At 40.7% G+C, this 27,686-nt stretch overlaps 1 protein-coding gene across 1 annotated transcript in view; it reads left to right on the top strand.

Moving 5' to 3' along the window:
* The window catches only part of LOC143934479 (G protein-activated inward rectifier potassium channel 4-like), a 119,845-nt gene that overhangs the window by 60,839 nt on the left and 31,320 nt on the right, over positions 1–27,686 (top strand). The window contains exons 2-3 of the mRNA XM_077458137.1: positions 9,366–9,642; positions 13,809–15,048. Of these exons, the coding sequence (XP_077314263.1) occupies positions 9,427–9,642; positions 13,809–15,048 (1,456 nt within the window). The 5' untranslated portion in view covers positions 9,366–9,426. The remainder of the gene's footprint in view (positions 1–9,365; positions 9,643–13,808; positions 15,049–27,686) is intronic.

The raw sequence follows: 27,686 nt of genomic DNA, 5'->3' as shown, positions 1-27,686 counted from the left end.
TATCAATCCCAGACACTGGTAGCACAGAATCCAGACTATATCAAAGCTATTCAGGAGGGGATGCTGAGGTGCTTACTCATGTAATAAAGTCCTTGGTCATGACCTCTCCAAGCCTTAGCCCTTGTACACACGTTCGGAGATTCTGACAACCAAATCTGTCGGAGTAATTCCGACGGATTAATTCCGGAAGAGGTCCGGAAGTGATGTTGCATACACACAGTCGGACAAAGTTGTCGGAAAATCCGATTGTACATAACGTGATGATGTTATTTCATTACGACGGGACTACGTTCAGGCTAGTAGCCAATAGCTTTGGTCTAGGAATTTCATCTGAGCATGGGTGGCACTTTGTCCGTCGGAGTAGGCTACACATGATCGGAGTATGTCCGATAGGAGCATTTTGTCGGAAAATTTTACCGGCAAGTTGTAAAACTTGGTCCATCGGATATTCCGATGGAAACAGTCTGATGCAGACCACACACAGTGGGAATATCTGACAAAACGGTCCGATCGGACACATTCCGTCAGAATCTCCGACTGTGTGTACAAGGGCTAAGGACTCAGAGCATCCCCTTCCTGCAAAGAGGAAAGTGCTTTGACTCTAGTCTTGTAGCCTACTGTTTTTTCTGCACTGGACTCAGAGTAGCTCCTCCTCCCACCTTTAGAAAGAACCAGGGTCAGGCTACTCAAAAACACAGTTCATAGAGAATCCCTCCCTGCATGCAGATTCACAAGCTATGGGTAGTGATGCTCATAGCCCCCCCTTCTGCAACATCATCTCATCCCACTGTGATGCAAGCAGGTACAGCCTACATGAGCGTGGCAACACTGTTTGAATTTGGGGCAGTGCAGCATCGTTTCCACCCCAGCATTAGGTGACCAGGTGATTAGGATCAACAAGTCTTTGTGGGACATTGCATGGAAACTAAAAGAAAACTGTAATTTAGGAAAGGACTTATAATTAAGTGCTGCAGCACATTTTTTTTTAATGGGAGACAATAGTTCTAGTTTAAAAAATATGTTGTTTGAAATGCAATTAGCGCAAGTACTTGAATCTGGCTTGGTGAAAGCCCCCTGACATCTTCTATACAACAGAACTCAAATTGGAAGAGAGCAGAACTAGGAGCCAGTCGGATGTCCTGCATGTACATGGATGACAAGCATCCTGCCACATCAGCAACAGTGGAAGAGGTAAGTATTTACTAGCTTCTTTTGCAGGAACTCCTTTTTTGCAGCTATGTTATACATTTAATTGGGTCGCTTTAAACAGGTCTGAGGTTTTCGATGCCCATACTTTTTAACAGTGTTAAACACTGTATCACCAACACTGCCACATGAGGTTGTAAGTTGTATGGTACCAATACTCAAAGTACCATGTGCTTCTCTTCTTTCTGGGCTGCCAAATGAAGCAGCGAGTGAAGAGATGGTGAATATGTACAGCTTATTAGGTGCTTATAATCTAGTTAAAGGAGACAAACAATGAAACACCATGAGCTTTCATATAATTGATCCAATTCCACTTAAGTAGAAGTAGTGTATAAGCTTAGAACAACCTGAGCATTGGCTTAAAACAGCAAATGAGCTAACTAAACATCCTAAAAGTCTTTTATTCAGCCACCGCACAACCGAGGCTTAACACCACACATTGATGGTGATTTATCCAGTTTACAGGCAATCATTCTGATACCACACAAAGCCTTTTTTAAAACCAGAGCTCTCTTTGAGGGAAACAGAATATATTAGAAAAGCCTAAATATTGCTATACAGTGCCTGGGAGGTACCTAAGAAATGTAATCCATATGTTGATCCAGTACCTCAAAGCCCTTGTACACACGGTCGGAGAATCCGTCGGAATGTGTCCTATCGGACCGTGTCGTCGGATAATCCGACTGTGTGTGGTATGCATCGAACTAATTCCGTCGGACCCAATTTTCCAACATGTTGGAAATATTTCCCGACCAACTGGGCCGATCGGACATACTCCGATCATGTGTAGAGAATTTTGATCGGACCAAGTGCCACGCATGCTCAGATCAAATTCCTACATCAAAGCTATTGGCTACTAGCCTGAATGTAGTCCCATCGTAACGAAATTACGTCATCACGTTCTGAAAGATCGGATTTTTCGCCAACTTTGTCCGACCGTGTGTATGTAACAGTTTTGGACAAGATCCGACGGACAAAATCCGACGGGCAAAATCCGACGGATTTGGTTGTGGAAATCTCCGACCGTGTGTACAGGGGCAAAGACACAGCAGTCAGTCTGCAGTTCTGCCATGACCTATGCCTCAAGCTCTAGTGCCCACCAGGGCCGTCTTTAAGGCAGGGCAAAAGGGGTAGCTGCCCTGGGCCCTGTCATTGTTTTGGGGCCCCAAGCAGCTGCCTCATACTTGCCAACTATCCCAGTTTAAATTCCCTTGTCCCTTGAAGTTTTGGTCCCTTGCTGTGTCCTGATATCTCAGTGTGAAGTGTTGCTACTAATGTTGCTCAGCTCTGCCCTATTGTTGTGTACAGATGACTCACCTGCAGAGCCTGTGTTTACATGTAAATAACCGTCATTCATATGTAAATAGCAGCGACATGCATATATAAATAGCTGAGGTCCCCTTTTACACCAGGGCATTTTGCAGGCGCTATAGCATTAGAAATAGCGCCTGCAATCCGCCCTAAAGAAGCTGCATCATTGTGTGTAGTGTGAAAGCCCCGAGGGCTTACACACTACAGCGGTGCGCTGGCAGGACGTCAGAAAAAAGTCCTGCCAGCAGCTTCTTTGGAGCGGTGAAGGAGCGGTGTGTTTACCGCTCCTCCATCGCTGCTCCCCATTGAAATCAATGGGGCAGCGCTGTAATACCGCCGGCAAAACGCCGCTATTGCGCCCCGCTAGTGGCCGAAATGCGTTGCAAATCCGCCACAAATCCGGCGGTAAAACGCAGCTAAAAATAGCAGCGTTTTACCGCCGATGCAATGGGCGGTGTGGTGTGAAAGGGGGTCTGATATATAAATAAAGGTGGCATTCATATGTATATCATGCCCCCCTGCAGTGAGGAGAAGATGTGCTGTAACCTATAGCAACCAGTGAGCAGTATTACTGTACAATAAACTCTAGCAGCCAATCAACAAGCAGAAATCATGTGCTGTAACCTCCAGCAACAAATAAGCGAGCCTTAAAGCGGAGGTACACCCTAAAGTGGACCTCCGCTCATCGGAACCCTCCCCCCCTCCGGCGCCACAATTGGCACCTTTCAGGGGGGAGGGGGGTGCAGATACCTGTACAGTACAGGTATTCTGCACCCACTTCCGGGATAGCTCTCTGCGGAAAGGGGCGTAGATTACGCCCCTTTCCGCAAGTGCCCGCCCCTTTCCGCAAGTGCCCCGCTGCCTGCTGGGAAACACACAGATCCCAGAGGCAGCGGGGACCATCCTTATTGCGCAGCGCGATTCGCGCATGCTCAGTAGGGAACCGGGAAATGAAGCCGAAAGGCTCCATTTCCTGATTACCATACCCAAGATGGCGGCGGCAGCACCCGACAAGACGATCTAGAGATCGGCTTCGGGTGCCGACATCGCGGGCGCGCTGGACAGGTAAGTGTCACTATTTTAAAAGTCAGCAGCTGCAGTATTTGTAGCTGCTGGCTTTTAAAAAAAAAAAACGCGGAGTCCCGGCGGACTCCCGCTTTAATGTGTGCTGCAACCTCTACTAACCTGTCAGTAAGCGGTAATGATATGCTGTAACCTCTGGCAACCAATCGCAATCGCTGCCTGATCTGATACAGTAAACTGATTTTAAGTCTAGCTGCTATTTATTGTATGTCTCAGAGAAGGTGAAGAGCGAAGTTACATGGGGGGGAAGGGGGCCCTAAGAACATTTTTGCCCTGCGTCCAATCAATATTAAAGATGTCCCTGGTGCCCACGCTGTACTGTTAATGACTGATGAACAATTGATAGCGAAAGAGTTTTGCCATGTGACCCTATGATACACATTTAATACTTAAATTGGTCAGAAGTTGTGTTTAGATTTTATTTAACACAAAATGTTTATGTGAAAAAAAAATGGTGGTGTAGATGAGGAGTAGGGTGAATCACTTTTCTTAAATCTGAATTTGCAACTAATCTGTCAATTATGTGGTGATCAGATGTTTACTCCAATGAGGCAAACCCACCAAGGCAAACTCATGGACTGTAGTGATCAGATGTTTACTCAACCGAGGCAAGCCCACCAAGGCAACCCCATACTCTGTGGGGATCAGAAGTTTACTCCACTGAGGCAAACCCACCATAGCAAACCCATCCCCTGTGTTGATCAGATGTTTAGTCAACTGAGGCAACCCCACCAAGGCAACCCCATACGCTGTGGTGATCAGAAGTTTACTCAACCGAGGCAAGCCCACCAAGGCAACCCCATACACTGTGATGATCAGATGTTTACTCCACTGAGGCAAACCCACCATAGCAAACCCATCCCCTGTGTTGATCAGATGTTTAGTCAACTGAGGCAAGCCCACCAAGGCAACCCCATATGCTGTGGTGATCAGAAGTTTACTCAACCGAGGCAAGCCCACCAAGGCAACCCCATACGCTGTGGTGATTAGAAGTTTACTCCACTGAGGCAAACCCACCATAGCAAACCCATCCCCTGTGTTGATCAGATGTTTAGTCAACTGAGGCAAGCCCCACCAAGGCAATCCCATATATTGTGGTGATCAGATTTTTACTCCACAAAAGTAAACTCATTCCCTGTGGTGATCACATGTTCACTCCACCAAGTCAAACCCATTCTCTTGTAAACTTGTAAAAGGGTCCCGCAACAGTGAATCTACTGGATAAAATATGAAGTATAGCTAAACAGCTTCTATGTATACAAGGCATAACTAAATACACTTCCCTATAGAATAGTCTTTATCTGAAGCATACAAGCTTTCCCTATTGGCAGAAACTGAATATTACCACATTAAAACATGTATATTCGAAAAGGGTGCTACATGCCTTTCAACAGCTCCAGGTAAAATTTACACTAGGTAAGTAAAAGCTTTTTCAGTACCTAAAACTACAGCATGAGCTTCATGCTCAAGCCATGACTACAAACCTACAAATCAAAGCGACCCCTTTATTAGACACCCTTGTTAGAACCTGCAATATGCTAAAGTTTGAATGTGTTTGCTATAGTTTCAACCCTTCCTTAACATCCTATCAAATTTCCAATACTCTTTAAAAGTAGATGGGGATGGGACATGGCCATGGGTAATGCCACTGATGACTGCTGCCATCAGATACGGCATCTATTGCCTGCAATGTCCTTGTCCCAAACTAGCAGACAGAAATAACTCTTCATTTTGCATAGAGCAGGGCTCCCTACATACATATCTGAGTCCGACCTCGATCCAGTGATGTGCAGGAGATGTCAAAAAACAAAGTGTTACCAGCGCCACTGTTATCTAGAAATCCAGCATGGAATCACAATAGGAATACCTGCAGCAGGGTTTGACCGGAGAACCCGGACCTGTAATATAAATGAAACAAAAATGTTCAGTGCAAGAGCCCCCATAAATATACTCAAGTCCCCTTAAATGTTGGCAATGGATGGCCAATTAAATAAACCTTAAACACAAATGATTAGCATATATGTGCTTATTAGAAAGAACCCGCTGAAGAATTTGCAGGTAAGGAAAATGTGCAAGAAAGTTCATAAAAAAATAAAAATAAGCTGAGGTGTGTGCTAATGAGGTTAGCTGATGAATTCCTTCCTGTGTCTTATTGGCTTCTACAGTCTAATATCTACATACCAGCAAGGGATGAAGCGTTCTAAGCAAATATAGTAAAAGTGCAGAATTCAGCATAAGGATTAGATGCTTTGATACTCTCCATCACCAACATCATCAATGTTGGTGATGGACTGAGCCCCTGATCTGTGTATCTTAAGGACAAACTGAAAGGTGCTTGGGATCAAACTTTCACGGCTGCCCCCACAGCATGGGAATTGCTATAGGGGCACCCGGCAGAGGTGGTAGAGCCAGGAGCGCCCGTGGGGGATGCGAGAAGAGGAGGATCGAGGTTGCTCTGTGCAAAACTACTACATAGTGCAGGTAAGTATAACATGTTTGTTATTTAAAAAAGAAATAAAACAACTTCACAATCACTTTAACACTTGGATCCAAGGTGCTTTATGATATGCAATAATTGTAAACTAAAAACTGGCTAATGTATTAGCCCTTGTACACACGATCGGAGATTCTGACGGAATGTGTCCGATCGGAGCGTTTTGTCGGATATTCCGACTGTGTGTGGTCTGCATCGGACTGTTTCCATCGGAGTATCCGTCGGACCAAATTTTCCAACTTGCCGGAAATATTTTCCGACAAAATGCTCCGATCGGACATACTCCGATCATGTGTAGAGAATTCCGATCGGACCAAGTGCCACGCATGTTCAGATCAAATTCCTACATCAAAGCTATTGGCTACTAGCCTGAACGTAGTCCCGTCGTAACGAAATTACGTCATCACGTTCTGAAAGATCGGATTTTCCGACAACTTTGTCCGACCGCGTGTATGCAACAGCTTCGGACAAGGTCCGTCGGACAAAATCCGACGGATTTGGTTGTTGGAATCTCCGACCATGGGTACAAGGGCTAAGTATTATTATAATTTATGGATGTATCCTGCCATCATCGTCCTTGTGTTGTCCATAATAGGATACATTCTAACCAATATCTTTATGTTCATGATGTATGAGCAGCAGTAATTGTTTAATTTTTGTACTTGTTATTACTCTCCCCACTTTCTGGATGCAATTTTTCAGTCAGCAATAGCTATTGCAGTCCTATATTGCTAATACTTTCTGTTCTGTACACTTTCCAGTACACCTTCTTCAGTCTTCTAAGCAAGTAATCTTATTAAGTCTTGTAAGAGGCGACTTAAAATGTCACTTATTACATTTTCTAGGAAGCCTAGTTTACTATTTTATTTTAATTTATTTCATTTTATTTTTGTAAATTTTGAATGAAGTATTGTTTCACAATTTTCTTTAGCACTATAAGGTTAACAGTATACTAAATGTGCGACAGCTTGTTTTGGGTATGCACGGTGTTACTACATCATTGTGAGTTAAACTAATAGTTGTCAATGCCTTGCAACTTTTTTGAAAGCCACTCTTCACTTTAAGCGAAACCCAAATGCATACTATTGGAATTTTTTTTATAATGAACGTTCGAATAAATTAATTAATATATTTTTTATATTATGTTAATAAATAGATAATCAAAGGGTGATCAATTTCATTCCCCTCTCCGGGCAATCAGTTTCTCCACACAAGCCAAAGCCCAGTTGAGACATGTTTTGTTCCTCAGAATAAGTATAAGTTTCTTGCGTAAATTATTGTTCTTAGTATATATTGGGGGTATGATATCTTCCATTATCCCAATACCTTCTATATTTGCGGGTGTGATATCTTCCATTATCCCAATAAGCAAGCACAAAGTTCATAACATTTAGGCAAACATTTACCCTTTATTATTTTCATATATCTGCATTTACAAATAATGAGATTCTTTTGGCAGGAAATGTAAGTGTAAACTTCTGAAATGGTAAGGTTTGGTCAACACCACCAAAGGTAATCATTGAAATCCTTGGACCTTGTGTTGAAGGAAGTGGCCAGTTGTAACCATGTTTTGGCACCCTTAAAGGCCTTTTTAACTGTTTGCTATAGATAAATAATTAATATACTGCATTTAATGTATTTTATGCATTGTTTTTATCTGTAAAAGCCTCCCTTGTGTAGACATACAAAGCCCGAGACTGCTCTGAGCACCACCATCTTAGATGTGATTTCTGGTCCCCAACCGGAGACACCAAAGAAGGGAAAGAGCTAACGGACTATTGCGGTGCACATCATAAGATGTAAATACAATTGAAAAACCGATGTAAAATATTAGATCAATTTATTAAATTATAAAATCAAAAGACAATACAAACAATCAGAGGCTAGCATAGGAAATGGTGTATTTCGACTAGTTTTTCTTTTCAGCTTCTTCAGGAAATACATACATCTAAAAAATATAACTTAATTAGATTAATTCTAATTTAATAAATTGATCTAATATTTTACATTGGTTTTTCAATTGTATTTGCATCTTCTGATGTGCACCGCAATAGTCCGTTAGCTCTTTCCCTAATTTGGTGTCTCTGGTTGGGGACCAGAGTTCCTACTGTTCATTCCATATAATTCTGGATGATGGTGCACGATGTATATTTATAGATTTGCAATTCATTCTTTTTTTTTTGATGTGAGGCCATCCATTTTTCTTAGATGTGATTTCAAAAGCTCTAGAAGACTCAAAGTTGTCACTCAAGTGACACGCAATAACAGCCTATCTCAAGCTTTTAAAGATGAAGGAACCTTTGAAATAACTTCACAGTCTGAGGGATCCCCTGCTAGTAATTATTGTATCTAGAGCTCACAGTGCATAAGCATGATGGTCACTGGGAAGAATGCTCCATACATCTGTGGTCATCGGGAAGGTTTCCCCTTATAGATAGCTAAAAAGATAATTGGTGACAGTGGTAACATATCGAAGAGTCACAAATCGCTCATCGCTTAAGAAACCCAAAACAACCTCTGGAGGAACCGTAGGGTTCCACGGAATCCTGCTTGAGAAGGCTGCTCTATAGTATTCCCCTTTGCTTTTCCCCCAACAGCTACATTAAATGTTACCGTATATAGGGAGATGGGGGGGGGCGAAACTGGGCCAGCAGAGAAAGTAAAAAGAATTTTAAATGCTTTTCTGCGCTTTTACCTGCAATTTTGTAAACTGTTGACAATGCATCTTTAAAGTGGAAGTAAACCCATCGATTTAAACAGTTAAAAAAAAAAGGCATGCCGGGAATGCTAACTGCACATTGGCTGTGCTCTCAGCCAAACTATCAAACCATCCAATGGCTGGTGTCATAACGAATCACATGTGCAGCACCATAGCAGTTGAAGATTAAACAGAGGCAAAGATGGCAGCTTCCTTGGCTGAAAACGATAGGGGAGTTTACTTCCACTTTAAACATTAGTAGAACAAGGCAGAATCTTCCAACCAAGCACTGTCTTGTCGGTCCTGTCTTTCATTCAATTAAAAAAAATTCATAAGTAAATCTTGTTGTTGAGTCTATGGTAACTCTGTAAATATTTTCTCCCTGAGTTGCAATGAAACATTTCTTTATTGCTTTATAAAGTTCAGATTATACCTAGGTTTCAAGAAAATAGCCATGACAATTTGAATGGCCTTTTCAACGTAACTGTGAGGCAATAGTTGTCTTTAATCTACACACTAAAAATAAAGTGTATCTTAATATAGTTTAATTGTTACTCATGGTTATCATTGCAGGATTCAAGACAGGAGGTACCATGCTCTTGCATAAATCCATATGGTCGTCATCTGACCCACAATGGCATTTGCTGTTCCTAGCAGCAGCATGGATCTGCAGCAGGATAATGGGGCCTGCATGCGAAATCATGTTAATAACAACAACCTGAAAGTAGATGATCCTCGAATCAGAAGAAACTCCATTCCTCCAGTTCAAACTCCCACAGGAAAGCATATGCTTGCCTATCTGCCAAGGGCGCCTACAGATACCTACAGATATGGAACTTTCCCTCAGAAGGTAAAGCATTTCAGTTCCTGCTTACTTTTTATCACTTTTTATCTTTGTATTGCATATTTTTCAAAACAATACAAACATATTTCCAAATGGAACAATATCATTTCTGTGCCTAGCTCTACAATAAGTAGTCACACATAGCATGTAACCAGCCCTGCATTTTGCATCACTGCACCTGTAGGCACACAACCTTCAACTCTCATAGAGGATCCCCTTTCTTGTTTTACTGGTCCTAACATTCTTAGCATATTATGACAATATGTAAATAAGCTAATAGAAGCTGATTATATTTCTACTGATAATGAACATAAAATGTATGGCCAATAACTGTACAGGAAAAAGTCTCTTTTGCCTATAGGCAAAAACCTTGAGTATCTAATACTAAATCCAGCCCTACCTGTAACCATCAAGAGATCTCTGGTAACGTACTTTAGGAAGAGGTACACACTTTGGGGTTGATTTACTAAAAGCAAATAGACTCTGAACTTTGAAAAGAGCACTCTGAAAAAGCAATTGCTCCAGAGCTTAGTAAATCAGCAGAAGCTCTGCTGACGTCCATCATCCAATCATGTGCAAGCAAAAATGCTGCTATTTTTTGGGATATTCTTTGCAAGGTGAAGCTTTACCTCGTTTACTAAGCTCTAGAGCAGTGATGGCGAACCTTGGCACCACAGATGTTTTGGAACTTCATTTCCCATGATGGCTCATGCACTCTGCAGTGTAGTGGAGCATCATGGGAAATGTAGTTCCAAAACATCTGGGGTGCCAAGGTTCGCCATCACTGCTCTAGAGCAACTGCACTTGTAGAGTGTAATTGCACTTTATAAAGTGCACAGTCTATTTGCCTGTAGTAGATCAACCCCTTTGTATCCTAAATGATCAAATACAATTATTTCTTTCTACATGCAGAAAATCAACTAATCTTTCTTTAAAGTATATATTTAGGGGAGAAGTAATTGAGGTTGTCTTAAAGTGATTGTAAACCCTCATCTTGTAAACCAACCCATTCTGTTAAAATAGAGATGAAAGGCAAAACATTTGTGTTTAAATAAAAAAAACAAAAAACATTATAAATACCTTTTTTACCCTTTATTATAAGTGATCACATACCTTCTGTTGTCAACTGCATAAGACCTGGTGGGAGGAGAAGCAACAGCACACTGAGCTTCCCAGTAAAAGGCTGCACAAAGGGGGATGTGTCAGGACAAGTGTGATCATTGGAGGAGAGCAGGCTGAGTTCTCAGCATAACTAGAGAACTGACCACACTGTGCTCTCATACCTAATGTGGTCAGATTGGAATAGGAAAGCAGAGGGATTGGCAGAAATGCCAGGGATTTCACACAAAGGAAACAATACAAATGCCTCGTACACATGACCGGATTTTTCGACAGACTAGGTTCGACGGACTTTCGGCGGAGTTCCAATGGACTTTCCGAATGAACAGACTTGGCCACACACAATCACACCAAAGTCTGATGGATTTGAACATGATGACATACGACCGGACTAGAATAAGGATGTTCATAGCCAGTAGCCAATGGCTGCCCTAGCATCGGTTTTTGTCCGTAAGACTAGCATACACACGAGCGGATTTCTCGATAGGAACTGGGTCCGGTGGAGTTCCAGCGGGAAAAAATTGAAACATGTTCTATTTCTAAAGTCCGTCAGATTTTTGGACAGCAACGGTCCGATGGAGCCCACACACGATCGAATTGTCCGACGGATTAGTTCCGTTGGACCTTTGCTGTCAAAAAATCCGGTCGTGTGTACACGGCAGAAGAGAACAGGAGACTTCTTCATACAAGTACATGGTAGAGCAGGCAAATATCAGGAATAAGAAATGTTTGGGTTAAAAAACACCTTAAGCCTAAAACACATGTTGAGAAATTCGGAAGAATGATCATATGTTTTTTTTTTGTTTGTTTTTTTGCATTATAGTCTCATATCAAAAATCAATAGGTTACTAAATTGATGAAAATTCTCGTAAGACAAAACACAACTTCGGAATTGATGTAATGTAATGTATTGTATTCTTTTAATTTCCAAGCATGCTTGGTCTTGGTCACACAATTTTTTTTCTGTACAAATACTATACTAATTACATAAAAATCGTTAGTCCTGTTATCATACGAGAACATTTTTTGTGCTTGTCCCTTAGGATATTTTTGCATAAACTGTCATGATCGGCTCTTGAAAGCTGTGTACTAATGAATAGACTATCCGACGATCGCTCCCAATGTTTTTTTTTCCATCCGATATTCTGTAGAAATTTTGTTTCTCCTCAAGAACAGGCAACATACACAAATCTCCCTAAAGCAGGGATATGCAATTAGCGGACCTCCAGCTGTTGCAGAACTACAAGTCCCATGAGGCATAGCAAGACTCTAACAGCCACAAGCATGACTCCCAGAGCCATCAAAATTACAAGGCATGATGGGAATTGTAGTTTTGCAACAGCTGGAGGTCCGCTAATTGCATATCCCTGCCCTAAAGGCACACAGACAGCAAAAAATATCCTTTGCTATTGTACTCAAAACTGAAAATTGTGGCTATACTAATCCTAACATTCCTAATTTATCCCCTGCCAAGTGGGTGAAGTTGTCAGGTCCACTGGGGAAAAGCACCAGTGTTGCATTGCACTTGGGTTAGAGAAGATGTATGGCCCTCTTCTGGCCACACCTCTCCTGTGGGTCAACAGGTGAAAATAAAGGGGAAAAAAGAAAAACGTATGCAGCCACCACATCTAGGGACTGAATTTAGGTATACTTTAGAGCAGGGGTCTCCAAACTGCGGCCTGGGGGCCACTTTGCTTACTTTTATCTGGCTCTTGGCGCACTATTTCCATCCACTAATTTCTACAATGGGGCATATTTCCCGCCCACTGACACCAATGAAGGAGCAGAATTCTTCCCAATGACACCAAAAATGGGGCACAATTTCTCCCAATGACATCAACAATGTGCCCAATCACACCAACAATGGGGCACAAATCCTCCCACTGACATCAATAAGGGGACGCTATTTTTCTCATGGACTCCAAAGTTTATTCCCACTGATGTCTGGACCTTTTCTGCTCCCAATGCCCACAGTCAGGCCCCCCTTAAGTCTGAAGAACAATAAACTGGCCCCTTTGTTTGGAAAAGTTTGGAGACATCTGCTTTAGAGGATAAAATCACCTTTTAACAAAAAATATTAAATGCACATTTTAAAAAATGCGCATTTACTATTTTTGGTTTGGGAGCCCGGAAAGCATCAGTGATCAGCAGATCGCTGGTGCCATACAGATCTTCTGCAGACTGTCAGTGTAAGCTGTGTGCCCCATACATCATACGGGCAGGCAGTTTTGGTCAGGTAGACTCAATGAACTACCACAACGCTCAACCGCACCGTGGAAGATCATTGAGAACTACAAGCCGACAACTGCACAAGGTGTTGGTAGTTGTAATCCATTCATTCATAGAACACTGTGGACGAATGACGGGCCGCGGCGTGCGGAGCCCCGCACGGCCGCGTTTTCTTTAGATTGTGGCAGCAAGTGAGGGGAGAAGATTCACTGCTTGCTGCTAAAACAAAAGATGAACTTATCCTTTAAAGGAGAAGTATGGCCAAAGCTATTTTGGCCATACTTCTCCTGTGGTTCACAGGAGTGCGCTTATTCTAGATTTAACTGACAGCAGGTTAAAGCCTACTGTAGGCTGACGTCTCTGAGCCGATCCAGGCTATGCAGGAATCCCAACAATAACATCGGGATCCACCCAGTGTCCTGACTGGCAGCTGGCTCAGCCTTTTAGTGTGTTGCTGGAAGCCTGAGCCCCTCCACAACCTGGCGCTCTAGTGACAGTAACCTCTCTGTGCTCAGAGCGGACCCGAGAACTGAGCGATCAGTGGTCTTTGATTGCTCAGTTCTCGGTGTAGAGCCATCAGATCTATGCTGCAGCCATCTAGGTATGTACATTTGTTTTTTCTACTACCCACACATCTTTTTAAATAGCACACGCTCCCATGGTGCATAAATATTTTAAACAAAAGTAAAGTTTTACTTTGAAAATATTCAGATGTGGCAAGTAACTGATTTTTTTTTATTCATGGATTCTATTAGACAGCTAGCTACTGTATAAAGATTGTTCCTGTAACATCTCATTTACTATTTTCTTTTGCTTTCATATAGCCTGAAACAATGGTTGTCTCTGTCACATCTTGTGATGATTACCAGCACAAACTGGAATTACCTCCACCCAAAAAAGGTAGCATCATCTCAAATTTCATACCGCTGTCATATACCCACAGTGTCAAAGGAACCCGGCATAGGAGATTCAGTTCTATAGAACCTACAAATGCCTGTGCTACCCCTCCAGTTGCCAAGCAAAGGCCTAGTGTGACTATTAACACAGAGGACTTACCCCGATACCAACGAGCTGCCAAGCAGGAGCCGCCTCATCGAGAAGGCGTCTCAAAATGGCACCCCAAACATGCCCTTAGTGTTCCAAATATTCCCCTGCGAAGTAAAACCCCAACCCGTAGTGTTGTCTCAGCTCCAGCCACCACCAAATCACACAGGATTCGTTGTAAGCTCATGTACGATGATCGTCAACTCTTTAACCTCACTAATCGTCAAACACGTCAGAGGTATGTCACCAAGGATGGGAAGTGTAGGGTCAACCTTGGACGTATTAATGAAAAGAAAAGGTTTATATCAGATATTTTTACCACCATCGTGGATCTAAAATACCGCTGGTTCATTTTTGTATTCATGTTATGTTACATTGTCACCTGGGTTGCATTTGGACTTATTTATTTCTTGGACGTCTTCCTTAGAGACGACATGAATCACATTGGGGATCCTGAGTGGAAGCCTTGTATCGATAATGTTGACTCCTTCCTTTCTGCCTTACTTTTCTCTGTTGAAAGTCAAAGAACGATTGGCTATGGCACTAGAATGGTAACTGCCTATTGCCCAGAGGGTGTAATATTAATCATGGCTCAGTCAATCCTAGGGTCCATGATTGATGCCCTCATGGTGGGCTGCATGTTTGTCAAGATTTCTCGGCCTAAAAAGAGAGCCGAGACGTTGATCTTCAGTAAGAAATGTGTGGTGTCGCACAGAGATGAAAAGCTATGCTTGATGTTCAGAATTGGAGATCTACGGGATAGTCACATGGTGGATGCCAAGATAAGAGCTAAACTTATCAAATCCAGGCAGACGAAGGAAGGTGAATTTATTCCACTGGAGCAATCGGAGATCAACCTGGGTTACGATACTGGAGAAGACCGTCTGTTTCTGGTGGAACCTCAGATCATCTGTCACAACATAAATGATCACAGCCCTTTCTGGGAAATGTCTGCAGAGTCCTTGAAACGAGAGCAGTTTGAAATCATTGTAATATTAGAGGGCATTGTAGAAGCCACAGGTAAGAAAACAGTTGAAATTGTATCTGTACAGCTAAAATGTCTAAAAATCTGAAAAGTAAATTGAGCTTTGGCGCTAAAACCTTTTTGTGTACTCTAAATATAAATGCTGATACTCTGAAGAGTTAAACGAGACCTAATGTGGAAGTCTCCCAAACTCCACTATATACGTGATATTTAACGAATTACGTGAAAAAAATATATATATAAATGAGAATGTGTGTCTATTATCTTACAACACAAACATGCACATGTGTAGTGAAAAATATGGTTAATCTGTCACAATTAAAAATATTAGGTGCTTTAGTGGAAAATCATATGCGAGCCAATAATTATGCTCAAAATCCTCAAAAGTGACAATCAGAAAAGCATTGTGAAAATACCAAGTAAAAACAACAAAAAAATCATATAAAGTCCAACTAAAAATATTCAAAATCGCATCATCTAGTTGCTGGAAAAACGCATGGAACTTTTATCAGATGAGGAAGGTGAAGCAAGGTGACTGGTGTAAAAGGGTTGAATGCATTCCTCTCCGGTGCGCCACTCTGTGTTAGAAAAGAGATATATATATGCGCTCACCAGACACCAAACCCTCAATGGGTTAACCGAACAGTCACAGTATGAGCCACTGTGCAGCTTTCTTTGGGCTCTGCCTCTGCTGTGCTGTGGGGATATTTTGCACTCTTCCTTCCGTAAATAGTCCGTTTAGTGTTTATACATAAAGGGAAACAGAAGTACAGCCATAGTGCAATACTGTTGTATGAACGTTTGTGTTTATTTAAAATCAGGTTACTCACAAAGTCCGAAAAGACAAATCGCTATGAAATTGATTGCGCCGGCGTTGCTGCTAGAATAACAGTGTAAGGTGCACGTCCTAGGCCACGCCCTACGCGTTTCGTCAGAGCGACGTCATCTGGAGCGGCCATGTTGGTGCACCCTCACGTTTATGTAGGGTGCAGTGCTCTTCTGCGCTTGCGCGATGTATTAGCGCCATTTTTATTGTGGGAATGCCCTATCCGAGCCGCTGTGTGTCTATGCTGTGTGCTCTCTTGTAACAGCACCAACGTGGGAAGACTCTTTACTTATTGCAGACACGGAATATACTGTGTTCTGCCGTATATCGGTCACAATAAAACCTTTTCCTTTTTATTTGTAATTGCGGACTCCGGGCATGGTAATTTATTAAGCTATGAGGCACCACAACCTACATAATATATTCCGGTATACTTATAAGAAGAATGTCAACAACTATACATAGATACAATTAATATATTCCGGTATACTTATAAGAAAAATGTCAACAACTATACATAAATACAATTAATAAAATATATGTAGAAAATATATAAAATATACAAAAGGAGAAAAAGAATTTTTTTTAAAAATGTGTAAAAGCTATATATATTTAATAGTAATTCCCTAACCAACTACATACTGCATATATTTCCTGCAGGACTCTCCAAGCACAGGATTTTTATCTATGTTTATTTTCAATGCAGATTATAATTATAATTGTTAAAAACAAATTACATCAGACTGTATGTCCACTTCCCTAGTGAATGGATATATTCCCGGAGAGAAAACAAGGAGAATAAAGTAAATTGAAATGAAATGAAAGGCGAGGAACGGAAGGGAAAAAAAGGGAAAAAAAGGGGAAAAAAACTGAAGGTGCTCACACAAATCAAGGGGACAATTACCAATAAGATAAAATGAGTATGTTGTGGCGAGGTATCAATATCTATTCATTTATGGAACGTTATTTTAAAACATTTTTAAAGCAGTTTTTTAGTAGAACAAACCAGATAGAAATATGCAGTAAAAGGAAACTAGCAATGAGGGTGGATGGGGAACCCAATATATACATATGTGTACTGTTTTCATTTTGAGACCTTATGTATGACCTCACATGTTGTATACGCGTCCTCCTGTGGGGGACAGACCTTTTTTGGTGGGTCTTTTTACTGTGATACCACAACCTATTGGGGGGGGGGGGGGGGGGGGGGGAAGGAGAAACCTCCTTAGTTTGTGGATCGAATGTTGTACTGTGATTTATCGGTCTATTTGGTCTATATTGGTCCTACTTTAAGTAGGTAATATATATTTTAGAGTTTAGACTGGGGGAGTTTTAAAAGTTAGTTAAAAAACAATTCAAATCCAACTCCACGTTCATTCCCTGGGGTTGGAGGGTATCTAAATTGTATATCCATTTGGTTTCATTTCTGGATATTTTGATGGTTTTGTCCTCACCTCTCCAGTGGGCCCTTATCTTGTCAATACCGTAAAATATCATCTGTCCTGGGTCACGATTGTGGTAATCCCTAAAATGTCTGGAGACACTGTGGTTGGGATACCCTTTTTTGATATTCCTAATATGTTCTCCAATTCTAGTTTGGAGTTCTCTCGTGGTTCGTCCCACAGGGGGCAGGAGCGCAGACCACCCAGAATACCGGACACTTATCACGACCCACGGAAAGAAGGAAGACCCTTCCGTTATCCGGGAAGAAATCAGCAAAGAGGCCATTACAGAAATGGAGGTTGGAATCCGAGATGGACCAGACAAGACAACCCAAGGAGAAACCATGGAGAACACGAACGCCCCTGGCAACAGAGGAGGGCAGAACCGTACAGACCATCAGACTGGCAAATAGAAAACGCACAAGGGGGAAGAGAGGAGGCCTCCAGAAAAAGAAGAAGAGAACAATAGGAGATGGCATTTACAATCTCAGCCAAGTCGTGTTCACAGAGGAAGAACTTAGAGTTTTGGATATGGGGTTGAAATTTGCACCTGATAGAGGTCTGGATAAATTTGAAACTTACATTGATCTCCAAAAATTTGAGAGAAAACTTAATATTACAAAGTTCTTTGGTCCAACAAAGCCAAACACTAGGGATAAAGATAACGGTCCATACAAACACTCCCAATTAAGGAACAACTCCACATTTAACCCCAAGGCAACGCAGGATGAGAATATAAAAGTCTTCAAGAAGATGGTGGAGAACGATTTGAAGAACTTAGAAGTAAAAAGAACTAAAGGAAAAAACATATGGGAAACCATTAAGCGGATAGAAAAGCAGAAAGGTATAGTCATTAGACCAGCGGACAAAGGGGGAGGTCTGGTAATTTTAAATAAACAGGACTACGAGAGGGAAATGGAGAATTTACTTAACATCCCTAACACCTATAAGAAATTGAAGAAAAATCCCAAAGTTGAGTACGAAAAGAAACTTAAAAAATATGTAGAAAAAGGGAAAACCCTCGGCATCTTAAACAAAAAGGAATCCAGATATCTGATACAGAAGGCACCTAAAACTCCAATTATATACTACGTCCCTAAAATACATAAAAATCAAAACAACCCACCAGGGCGACCAATCGTGAGTGGGATCGATTCCTTGTTCTCCAGATTAGGGGCCTATATTGATGGTTTCCTGCAACCGTTGGTAATTAAAGGAAAGTCTTATTTACGCGACAGCAAACAACTGATAGGAGAATTGAGAAACTTGACAATTGAAGAGAAAGATCTATTGGTCACTATTGACGTGGAATCGTTATATACTAACATAAAACAGGATGATGGGCTCAGTAGCGTCGAGTGGGCATTGCAACAGATGTCTGACCTAAAACAAGAACAAATAAAATATCTAACGGAAGGTCTTAAAATGGCAATGCACCACAATTATTTTTGGTATAAGGGAACATACTATAATCAAACCAAAGGCGTAGCCATGGGGGCTAAATATGCCCCCAGTGTAGCGAATTTATTTCTTAACAGATGTGAGGAAGAGCAAATCTATGGCGTACATAGGGAGAGCCTTAAAATGTACCGACGGTATATAGATGATATCGTGATAGTATGGGGTGGTACAACAGAACAACTACAAGAATTTTTTAACGAGATCAACAATAATATCTATAATATAAAATTCACTGGTAATTACAATAACAGCAGTGTGGATTACTTAGATCTACAAATATATAAAGAAGGAAACAGACTGGGCACACGCACTTTTTTCAAACCCACCGACCGCAACGGCTACATCCCCACAAATAGCTGCCATCATGCTAAATGGTTGGGGAACATACCAAAGGGCCAACTGATGCGACTTTACAGAAACTGCAGCAGAAGCACTGATTATGAACAACAAGCGGAAATAATAATAGAAAGATTCAGAAATAAGGGGTATGATGAAAAGGGTCTGCGCAAACTCAAAAACGAAATAAAACAAATGGAACGGAACGAATTATTGGAAGACAAAAAACGAGATAAGATTAACAACTTACCAATTGCTTTCCTCACGGGATACAATAGACAACATAAAGATGTGGAATCCATCATCAAGAAACACTGGCCTATCCTGAAAGCAGATCACACACTCAAAGATATTCTACCAAAAAAACCGTGGTTCATTTACAGAAGGGCACCTACATTGAGAAACAAACTTGTTAAAAATACTATTGATCCCCCGAAACAAATCAAAGTAGTAGGTAATCTAAAAGGTTTTTTCAGGTGTGGCAAATGCCTCCCTTGTAGAAACAACAAAAAAACTGAAAAGAAAAGAACTACTTTTCAGTCAACTTCAAACAAAAAAGAATATAGAATAAATGAGCTCATTACATGCAAAAGCACTTATGTCACCTACATTATAGAGTGTCCCTGTTCCAGACAGTATGTGGGACGAACCACGAGAGAACTCCAAACTAGAATTGGAGAACATATTAGGAATATCAAAAAAGGGTATCCCAACCACAGTGTCTCCAGACATTTTAGGGATTACCACAATCGTGACCCAGGACAGATGATATTTTACGGTATTGACAAGATAAGGGCCCACTGGAGAGGTGAGGACAAAACCATCAAAATATCCAGAAATGAAACCAAATGGATATACAATTTAGATACCCTCCAACCCCAGGGAATGAACGTGGAGTTGGATTTGAATTGTTTTTTAACTAACTTTTAAAACTCCCCCAGTCTAAACTCTAAAATATATATTACCTACTTAAAGTAGGACCAATATAGACCAAATAGACCGATAAATCACAGTACAACATTCGATCCACAAACTAAGGAGGTTTCTCCTTCCCCCCCCCCCCCCCCCCCCAATAGGTTGTGGTATCACAGTAAAAAGACCCACCAAAAAAGGTCTGTCCCCCACAGGAGGACGCGTATACAACATGTGAGGTCATACATAAGGTCTCAAAATGAAAACAGTACACATATGTATATATTGGGTTCCCCATCCACCCTCATTGCTAGTTTCCTTTTACTGCATATTTCTATCTGGTTTGTTCTACTAAAAAACTGCTTTAAAAATGTTTTAAAATAACGTTCCATAAATGAATAGATATTGATACCTCGCCACAACATACTCATTTTATCTTATTGGTAATTGTCCCCTTGATTTGTGTGAGCACCTTCAGTTTTTTTCCCCTTTTTTTCCCTTTTTTTCCCTTCCGTTCCTCGCCTTTCATTTCATTTCAATTTACTTTATTCTCCTTGTTTTCTCTCCGGGAATATATCCATTCACTAGGGAAGTGGACATACAGTCTGATGTAATTTGTTTTTAACAATTATAATTATAATCTGCATTGAAAATAAACATAGATAAAAATCCTGTGCTTGGAGAGTCCTGCAGGAAATATATGCAGTATGTAGTTGGTTAGGGAAATACTATTAAATATATATAGCTTTTACACATTTTTAAAAAAAATTCTTTTTCTCCTTTTGTATATTTTATATATTTTCTACATATATTTTATTAATTGTATTTATGTATAGTTGTTGACATTTTTCTTATAAGTATACCGGAATATATTAATTGTATCTATGTATAGTTGTTGACATTCTTCTTATAAGTATACCGGAATATATTATGTAGGTTGTGGTGCCTCATAGCTTAATAAATTACCATGCCCGGAGTCCGCAATTACAAATAAAAAGGAAAAGGTTTTATTGTGACCGATATACGGCAGAACACAGTATATTCCGTGTCTGCAATAAGTAAAGAGTCTTCCCACGTTGGTGCTGTTACAAGAGAGCACACAGCATAGACACACAGCGGCTCGGATAGGGCATTCCCACAATAAAAATGGCGCTAATACATCGCGCAAGCGCAGAAGAGCACTGCACCCTACATAAACGTGAGGGTGCACCAACATGGCCGCTCCAGATGACGTCGCTCTGACGAAACGCGTAGGGCGTGGCCTAGGACGTGCACCTTACACTGTTATTCTAGCAGCAACGCCGGCGCAATCAATTTCATAGCGATTTGTCTTTTCGGACTTTGTGAGTAACCTGATTTTAAATAAACACAAACGTTCATACAACAGTATTGCACTATGGCTGTACTTCTGTTTCCCTTTATGTATAAACACTAAACGGACTATTTACGGAAGGAAGAGTGCAAAATATCCCCACAGCACAGCAGAGGCAGAGCCCAAAGAAAGCTGCACAGTGGCTCATACTGTGACTGTTCGGTTAACCCATTGAGGGTTTGGTGTCTGGTGAGCGCATATATATATCTCTTTTCTAACACAGAGTGGCGCACCGGAGAGGAATGCATTCAACCCTTTTACACCAGTCACCTTGCTTCACCTTCCTCATCTGATAAAAGTTCCATGCGTTTTTCCAGCAACTAGATGATGCGATTTTGAATATTTTTAGTTGGACTTTATATGATTTTTTTGTTGTTTTTACTTGGTATTTTCACAATGCTTTTCTGATTGTCACTTTTGAGGATTTTGAGCATAATTATTGGCTCGCATATGATTTTCCACTAAAGCACCTAATATTTTTAATTGTGACAGATTAACCATATTTTTCACTACACATGTGCATGTTTGTGTTGTAAGATAATAGACACACATTCTCATTTATATATATATTTTTTTCACGTAATTCGTTAAATATCACGTATATAGTGGAGTTTGGGAGACTTCCACATTAGGTCTCGTTTAACTCTTCAGAGTATCAGCATTTATATTTAGAGTACACAAAAAGGTTTTAGCGCCAAAGCTCAATTTACTTTTCAGATTTCTAGCCTATTCCCATTTATAGGGATAGGTTTCAAGCACAGGCAGCTTTAACCCCTTATAGTTCACTTCATTTTAGTTATTTTTAACCTGTCTGGTGAACAGGTAAATTTGTCCATAGCGCAATCTTATTTTTTCCTATTGCCAGCTAAAATGTCTAATTTAACCACTTAAGGACCAGGCCTCTTTTTCAGATTTGGTGTTTACATGTTTAAAACAGGTTTTTTTTGCTAGAAAATTACTTAGAACCCCCAAACATTTTATATTGTTTTTTTTCTAACACCCTAGAGAATAAAATGGCGGTCATTGAAATACTTTTTTTCACACCGTATTTGCGCAGCGGTCTTACAAGCGCACTTTTTTTGGAAAAAATTCACTTTTTTTGAATAAAAAAATAAGACAACAGTAAAATTAGCCTAATTTTTTTTTATATTGTGAAAGATAATGGTACGCCGAGTAAATTGATACCCAATATGTCACGCTTCAAAATTGCGCCCGCTCGTGGAATGGCGTCAGGCTTTTAGCCTCAAAAATCTCCATAAGCGACATTTAAAAAATTATACAGGTTGCATTTTTTGCGTTACAGAGGAGGTCTAGGGCTAGAATTATTGCTCTCGCTCTACCTATCGCAGCGATACCTCACATGTGTGGTTTGACCACCGTTTTCATATGCGAGCGCTACTCACGTATGCGCTCGCTTCTGTGTGCGAGCTCGTCGTGACGGGGTGTTTTTAACCACTTAATAACCGCCCTATAGCCGAATGACGGCTTCAGGGCGGTTTCTTAACTGTGGGAGGCCGTCATATGATGTCCTCCCAGAATTCCGCTCTCGCGCGCCCCCTGGGGCGCGCACTCGAGAGCATCCGTGACCGCTGGGTCCACAGGACCCGGCGCATCACGGATCACGGTAAACGGCCGCTCGTCGCGCCCGTTTACCACGTGATCGCTCCGTCAAATGACGGAGTGATCACTTGTAAACAAACCGGCGTCATGTTATGACGCCGGTTCCTCCCTCCCCCTCTCTGTACCGATCGGAACAGCGGAGGGGGAAGAGATCGGTGTCAGCAGCGATGTGGGCTGCATCTGCAGTGCCCACATCGCTGCTCACCGAAAATTAACCCCTCAATTCCCTGCAAATACTCTGCAATACCCTGCCATTACTCTGCATTACTCTGCAATACTCTGCATTACTCTGCATTACTCTGCATTACTCTGCAATACCCTGCAATACCCTGCAATACTCTGCAATACTCTGCAATAGTCTGCATCACACTGCAATACTCTGCATTACCCTGCCATTACTCTGCAATACCCTGCCATTACTCTGCATTACTCTGCATAACTCTGTTTTACCCTGCATTACTCTGCAATACCCTGCAATACCCTGCAATACTCTGCAATACCCTGCAATACCCTGCATTACCCTGCAATACTCTGCAATACCCTGCAACGCTCTGCAACACCCGCCAATACCCTGCAACACTCTGCAATGCTCTGCAACACTCTGCAATGCTCTGCAACACCCGCCAATACCGTGCAACACTCTGCAATGCTCTGCAACACCCTCCAATATCCTGCAATGCTCTGCAACGCAATACTCTGCAACGCCATACTCTGAGATACCCAGCCATACTCTGATATACCCAGCCATAGTCGGTGATACCCTGCAATACCCAGCCATAGACACCCCCCCCCCCCCCTCCCGCCGCCCTCCGGTGCTTCTACCGACTCACCAATACTATCAAATCCAGAATCTTTTTTTTTTTTTTTTCAGGCTTCCCAGCTTAGAGGTGAGATGCGGGGTCTTATTGACCCCACATCTCACTGTAAAGAGGACCTGTCATGCCATATTCCTATTACAAGGGATGTTTACATTCCTTGTAATAGGAATAAAAGTGATCAAAAAATTTATTTTTGGGGAAAAAAATGTCAAACTAAAATAAATAAAGTAAAATGAACAATACATTTTTTTATTTTTTTTTTAAAGCGCCCCTGTCCCCATGTGCTCGCATGCAGAAGCGAACGCATACGTAAGTCCCGCCCACATATGAAAACGGTGTTCAAACCACACATGTGAGGTATCACTGCGTACGTTGGAGCGAGAGCAATAATTCTAGCCCTAGACCTCCTCTGTAACTCAAAACATATAACCAGTAAAAAAAAATTAAATCGTCACCTATGGGGATTTTTAAGTAGCGACGTTTGGCGCCATTCCACGAGCCTGTGCAATTTTGAAGAGTGACATGTTAGGTATCGATTTACTCGGTGTAACTTCATCTTTCACATTATGCAAAAATTGGGCTAACTTTACTGTGTTTTTTTTTTTTTTAAGCACAAAACTGTTTTTTTTCCAAAAAAAAGCATTCAAAAAATTGCTGCGCAAATACCGTGCGAGATAAAAAGTTGCAACGACCACCATTGTATTCTCCAGGGTGTTTGCTAAAAAAACATATATAATGTTTTGGGATTCGATGTAATTTTCTAGCAAATAAATGATGATTTTTACATGTAGGAGAGAAATGTCAGAATTGTCCTGGGTGCTCCAGAACGCCTGATGGCGCTCCCTGCATGTTGGGCCTCTGTATGTGGCCGCACTGTGTAAAAGTCTCACACATGTGGTATCGCCGTACTCGGGAGTAATAGCAGAATGTGTTTTGTGGTGTAATTTGTGGTATGCATATGCTGTGTGAGAAATAAACTGATAATATGAAAATTTTGTGAAAAAAAAAAAAAAAAAAGTAAAAAAAATCTTGATTTTGCAAAGAATTGTGGGAAAAAATGACAACTTCAAAAAACTCATCATGCCTCTTACTAAATACCTTGGAATGTCTTCTTTCCAAAAAGGGGTCATTTGGGGGGTATTTGTACTTTTCTGGCATGTTAGGGTCTCAAGAATGGAAATAGGCCGTCAGTCCTTCAGGTGTAATCAATTTTCAGATATTGGCACCACAGCTTGTGGACTCTATAACTTTCACAAAGACCAAATAATATCCACTGATTTGTACTTATTTTTACCAAAGATATGTAGTGGTATAAATTTTGGCCAAAATTTATGAAGAAAAAATTACTAATCTGCTAAATTTTATAACAGAAATGAAGAAAAATTCATTTTTTTACAGAATTTTCTGTATTTTTTCTTTTATAGCACAAAAAATAAAAAACCCAGCGGTGATTAAATACCACCAAAAGAAAGCTCCATTTGTGTGAAAAAAAGGACAACAATTTCATATAGGTCCAGTGTTGCATGACTGAGTAATTGTCATTCAAAATGTGAGAGCACCGAAAGCTGAAAATTGGTCTGGTTATTAAGGGTGTTTAAGTGCCCAGTGGTCAAGTGGTTAAAAACCTTTTTTTTTTTTTTTATTATTTATTTTAATTGATTTTATTTATTTTTACACTGTTTAAAAAAAAAATGGATCACTTTTATTCCTATTACAAGAAGAAAAAAGCATGACAGGTCCTCTTAAATATGAGATCTGGGGTCAAAAAGTTCTCAGATCTCATATTTGGACTAAAATGCAAAAAAAAAAAAAAAAAAAATGAAATTAAAAAAAAATATGCCTTTAAGAGGTATGGGCGGAAGTGACGTTTTGACGTCGCTTCCGCCCTCTTATGGTATAGAGACGAGTGGGGGCCATCTTAGCCTCACTCGTCTCCATACCCAGCTAGCAAAAGGACCCGATCGCCTCCGCCGCTACCGACGGCTCCGGTAAGCGGCGGAAGGTGGGGGGGTTTTACCTCTCCCGCCGCCGATAGCAATGATCTCGCGGCGAATCCACTGCAGAGACCACCGTTATCGTACAGACGAGCGGCGCCTGAAGAGATGGATATCTCGGTTGTGGCAGCAGCTGCTGCCGTTACCGAGATATCCCTCTTCAAAAATAGGACGTACATCGTCGTGCGCTGGTCGGTAAGTGGTTAAAGGGTAACTTCACTTTCATAAGGGAAAAAAAATAGCAAATAAAGAAAAAAATAATATAGCGTATACAATTGTAACAGAAGTCATATTGTAAATTGAATGTTACAAAAAAATACCTTTCCTTTTCAATCTGCAGCCACTGTAATTTTCTGAAAATGCAATGCAATATGGCTACCTGGAGGGGTTCTGTACACAGAATGTCTACAGAACGTCCCCCAGAAACATAATTTCCTGCTTGTGTGATTGGCTCACTGATTTTCCCAGAAGTCTGCCCTAAGATACTAAGTAGTCAGATTTCCGGCATCCTCTGCAAAAAAAAACTCATTTTTGGTGAGGTACTCCCAATAGGGACACATCTAAAGGGATGCAGGCCCAGCAGCTTTCCCCATTAGTGCTCTGCAGGTGCACAGCTGATTGATAATTATGAAACCACTCCCAGTAAACCCACTCGGCACAGAGGTACAAACTGTGATTTCTTCAGAATAACAAAAGGTAGGAATCTGCAACAGAGTTTGTTAAAATCCCTGTAATGCACATAAATGACCCATAGAGGAATGTTTTTTTCTCAACAAAAGTGGAGTTACTCTTTAAGAGTTTGTTTATAAAAAAAAGTTTCAAACTTGAATCCGATTCAGTTTTAAGTACCGCGTATGTTTTACCTAAATAAATTAACAATATTTAAAACACTTAAACCAAGCCCAGGAACCACTCAGCCATCCAACTACCGGTACTTCTGGGACAACTTTTTATCCATTGGAAGTATACATATATAGTCCCTGTTCACACTTTCCTTTGTTTTACTCTTTCCTCCCCTTGGAGGTCAGTTGCATAAACGGTTGTTTAAAAAAAATCTAATGGAACATGCCCCCAGAGTATCCAACCACAATTTTTTCTAAATTTTTTTTAAAGCAAACTCTATTTAAATGACAACTTTAGGATGGGCACAAAGATTTCACCCCTCCTTGGACCCCCATTACCACATTTTCTATATACAGTACATACTATTTTGCAGCTTTCCTAGTCCCTAGTCACATAAAGCTTGGAAACCGACTCACTCCTCCTAGATTTTCTTTGTTAATCCTGGGAACTACCCAGATGAGGAATGTGTTCTGTGATCATCAATTGTTATAAAGAGAAAGTACCCCCCCCGGTACTATGGGACTTTAAGGCGAACTTTTAAAAACATGTTTTGAAACATGAAAAAAAATATTATTTTAAAAAACAATGGTGTAAAACAACACTATACACAAAGCAGTACATATTATACATATAGTATGAGAAAAGCACTTCTCCTATGGGCCGACACGTTTCGGAAATTTCAGGATGAATCTCTTCTTCGGGGGTATGAAGGAGATAATAGTTGGAGATGCTCTGAAATAGAGGAAAAGTTTAGAGTCTAAGGATAAAACATGGCAGATGTTGCGCCAAAATATGGGATATCACAGCTAAAAAGCATGCACATACCAGTACTATATTCATAAAATCTCTATCTAGGACATGCGTCTTTATATCTGTTCATTTATAAATATAATAATATATATATCTGATATATATATATATATATATATATATATATATATATATATATATATATATATATATATATCTCTCTATATATATATATATATATATATATATATATATATATATATATATATATATATATATATATATATACCTTATATACT

The sequence above is a fragment of the Lithobates pipiens genome, unplaced genomic scaffold (assembly GCF_037356315.1).
Source record: "Lithobates pipiens isolate NorthernLeopardFrog02 unplaced genomic scaffold, aLitPip1_a1.2 Scaffold_27, whole genome shotgun sequence".
Lineage (NCBI taxonomy): Eukaryota > Metazoa > Chordata > Amphibia > Anura > Ranidae > Lithobates > Lithobates pipiens.
Note: the sequence above shows the minus strand (reverse complement) of the source record. Positions and strands in the feature narration are given on the sequence as shown.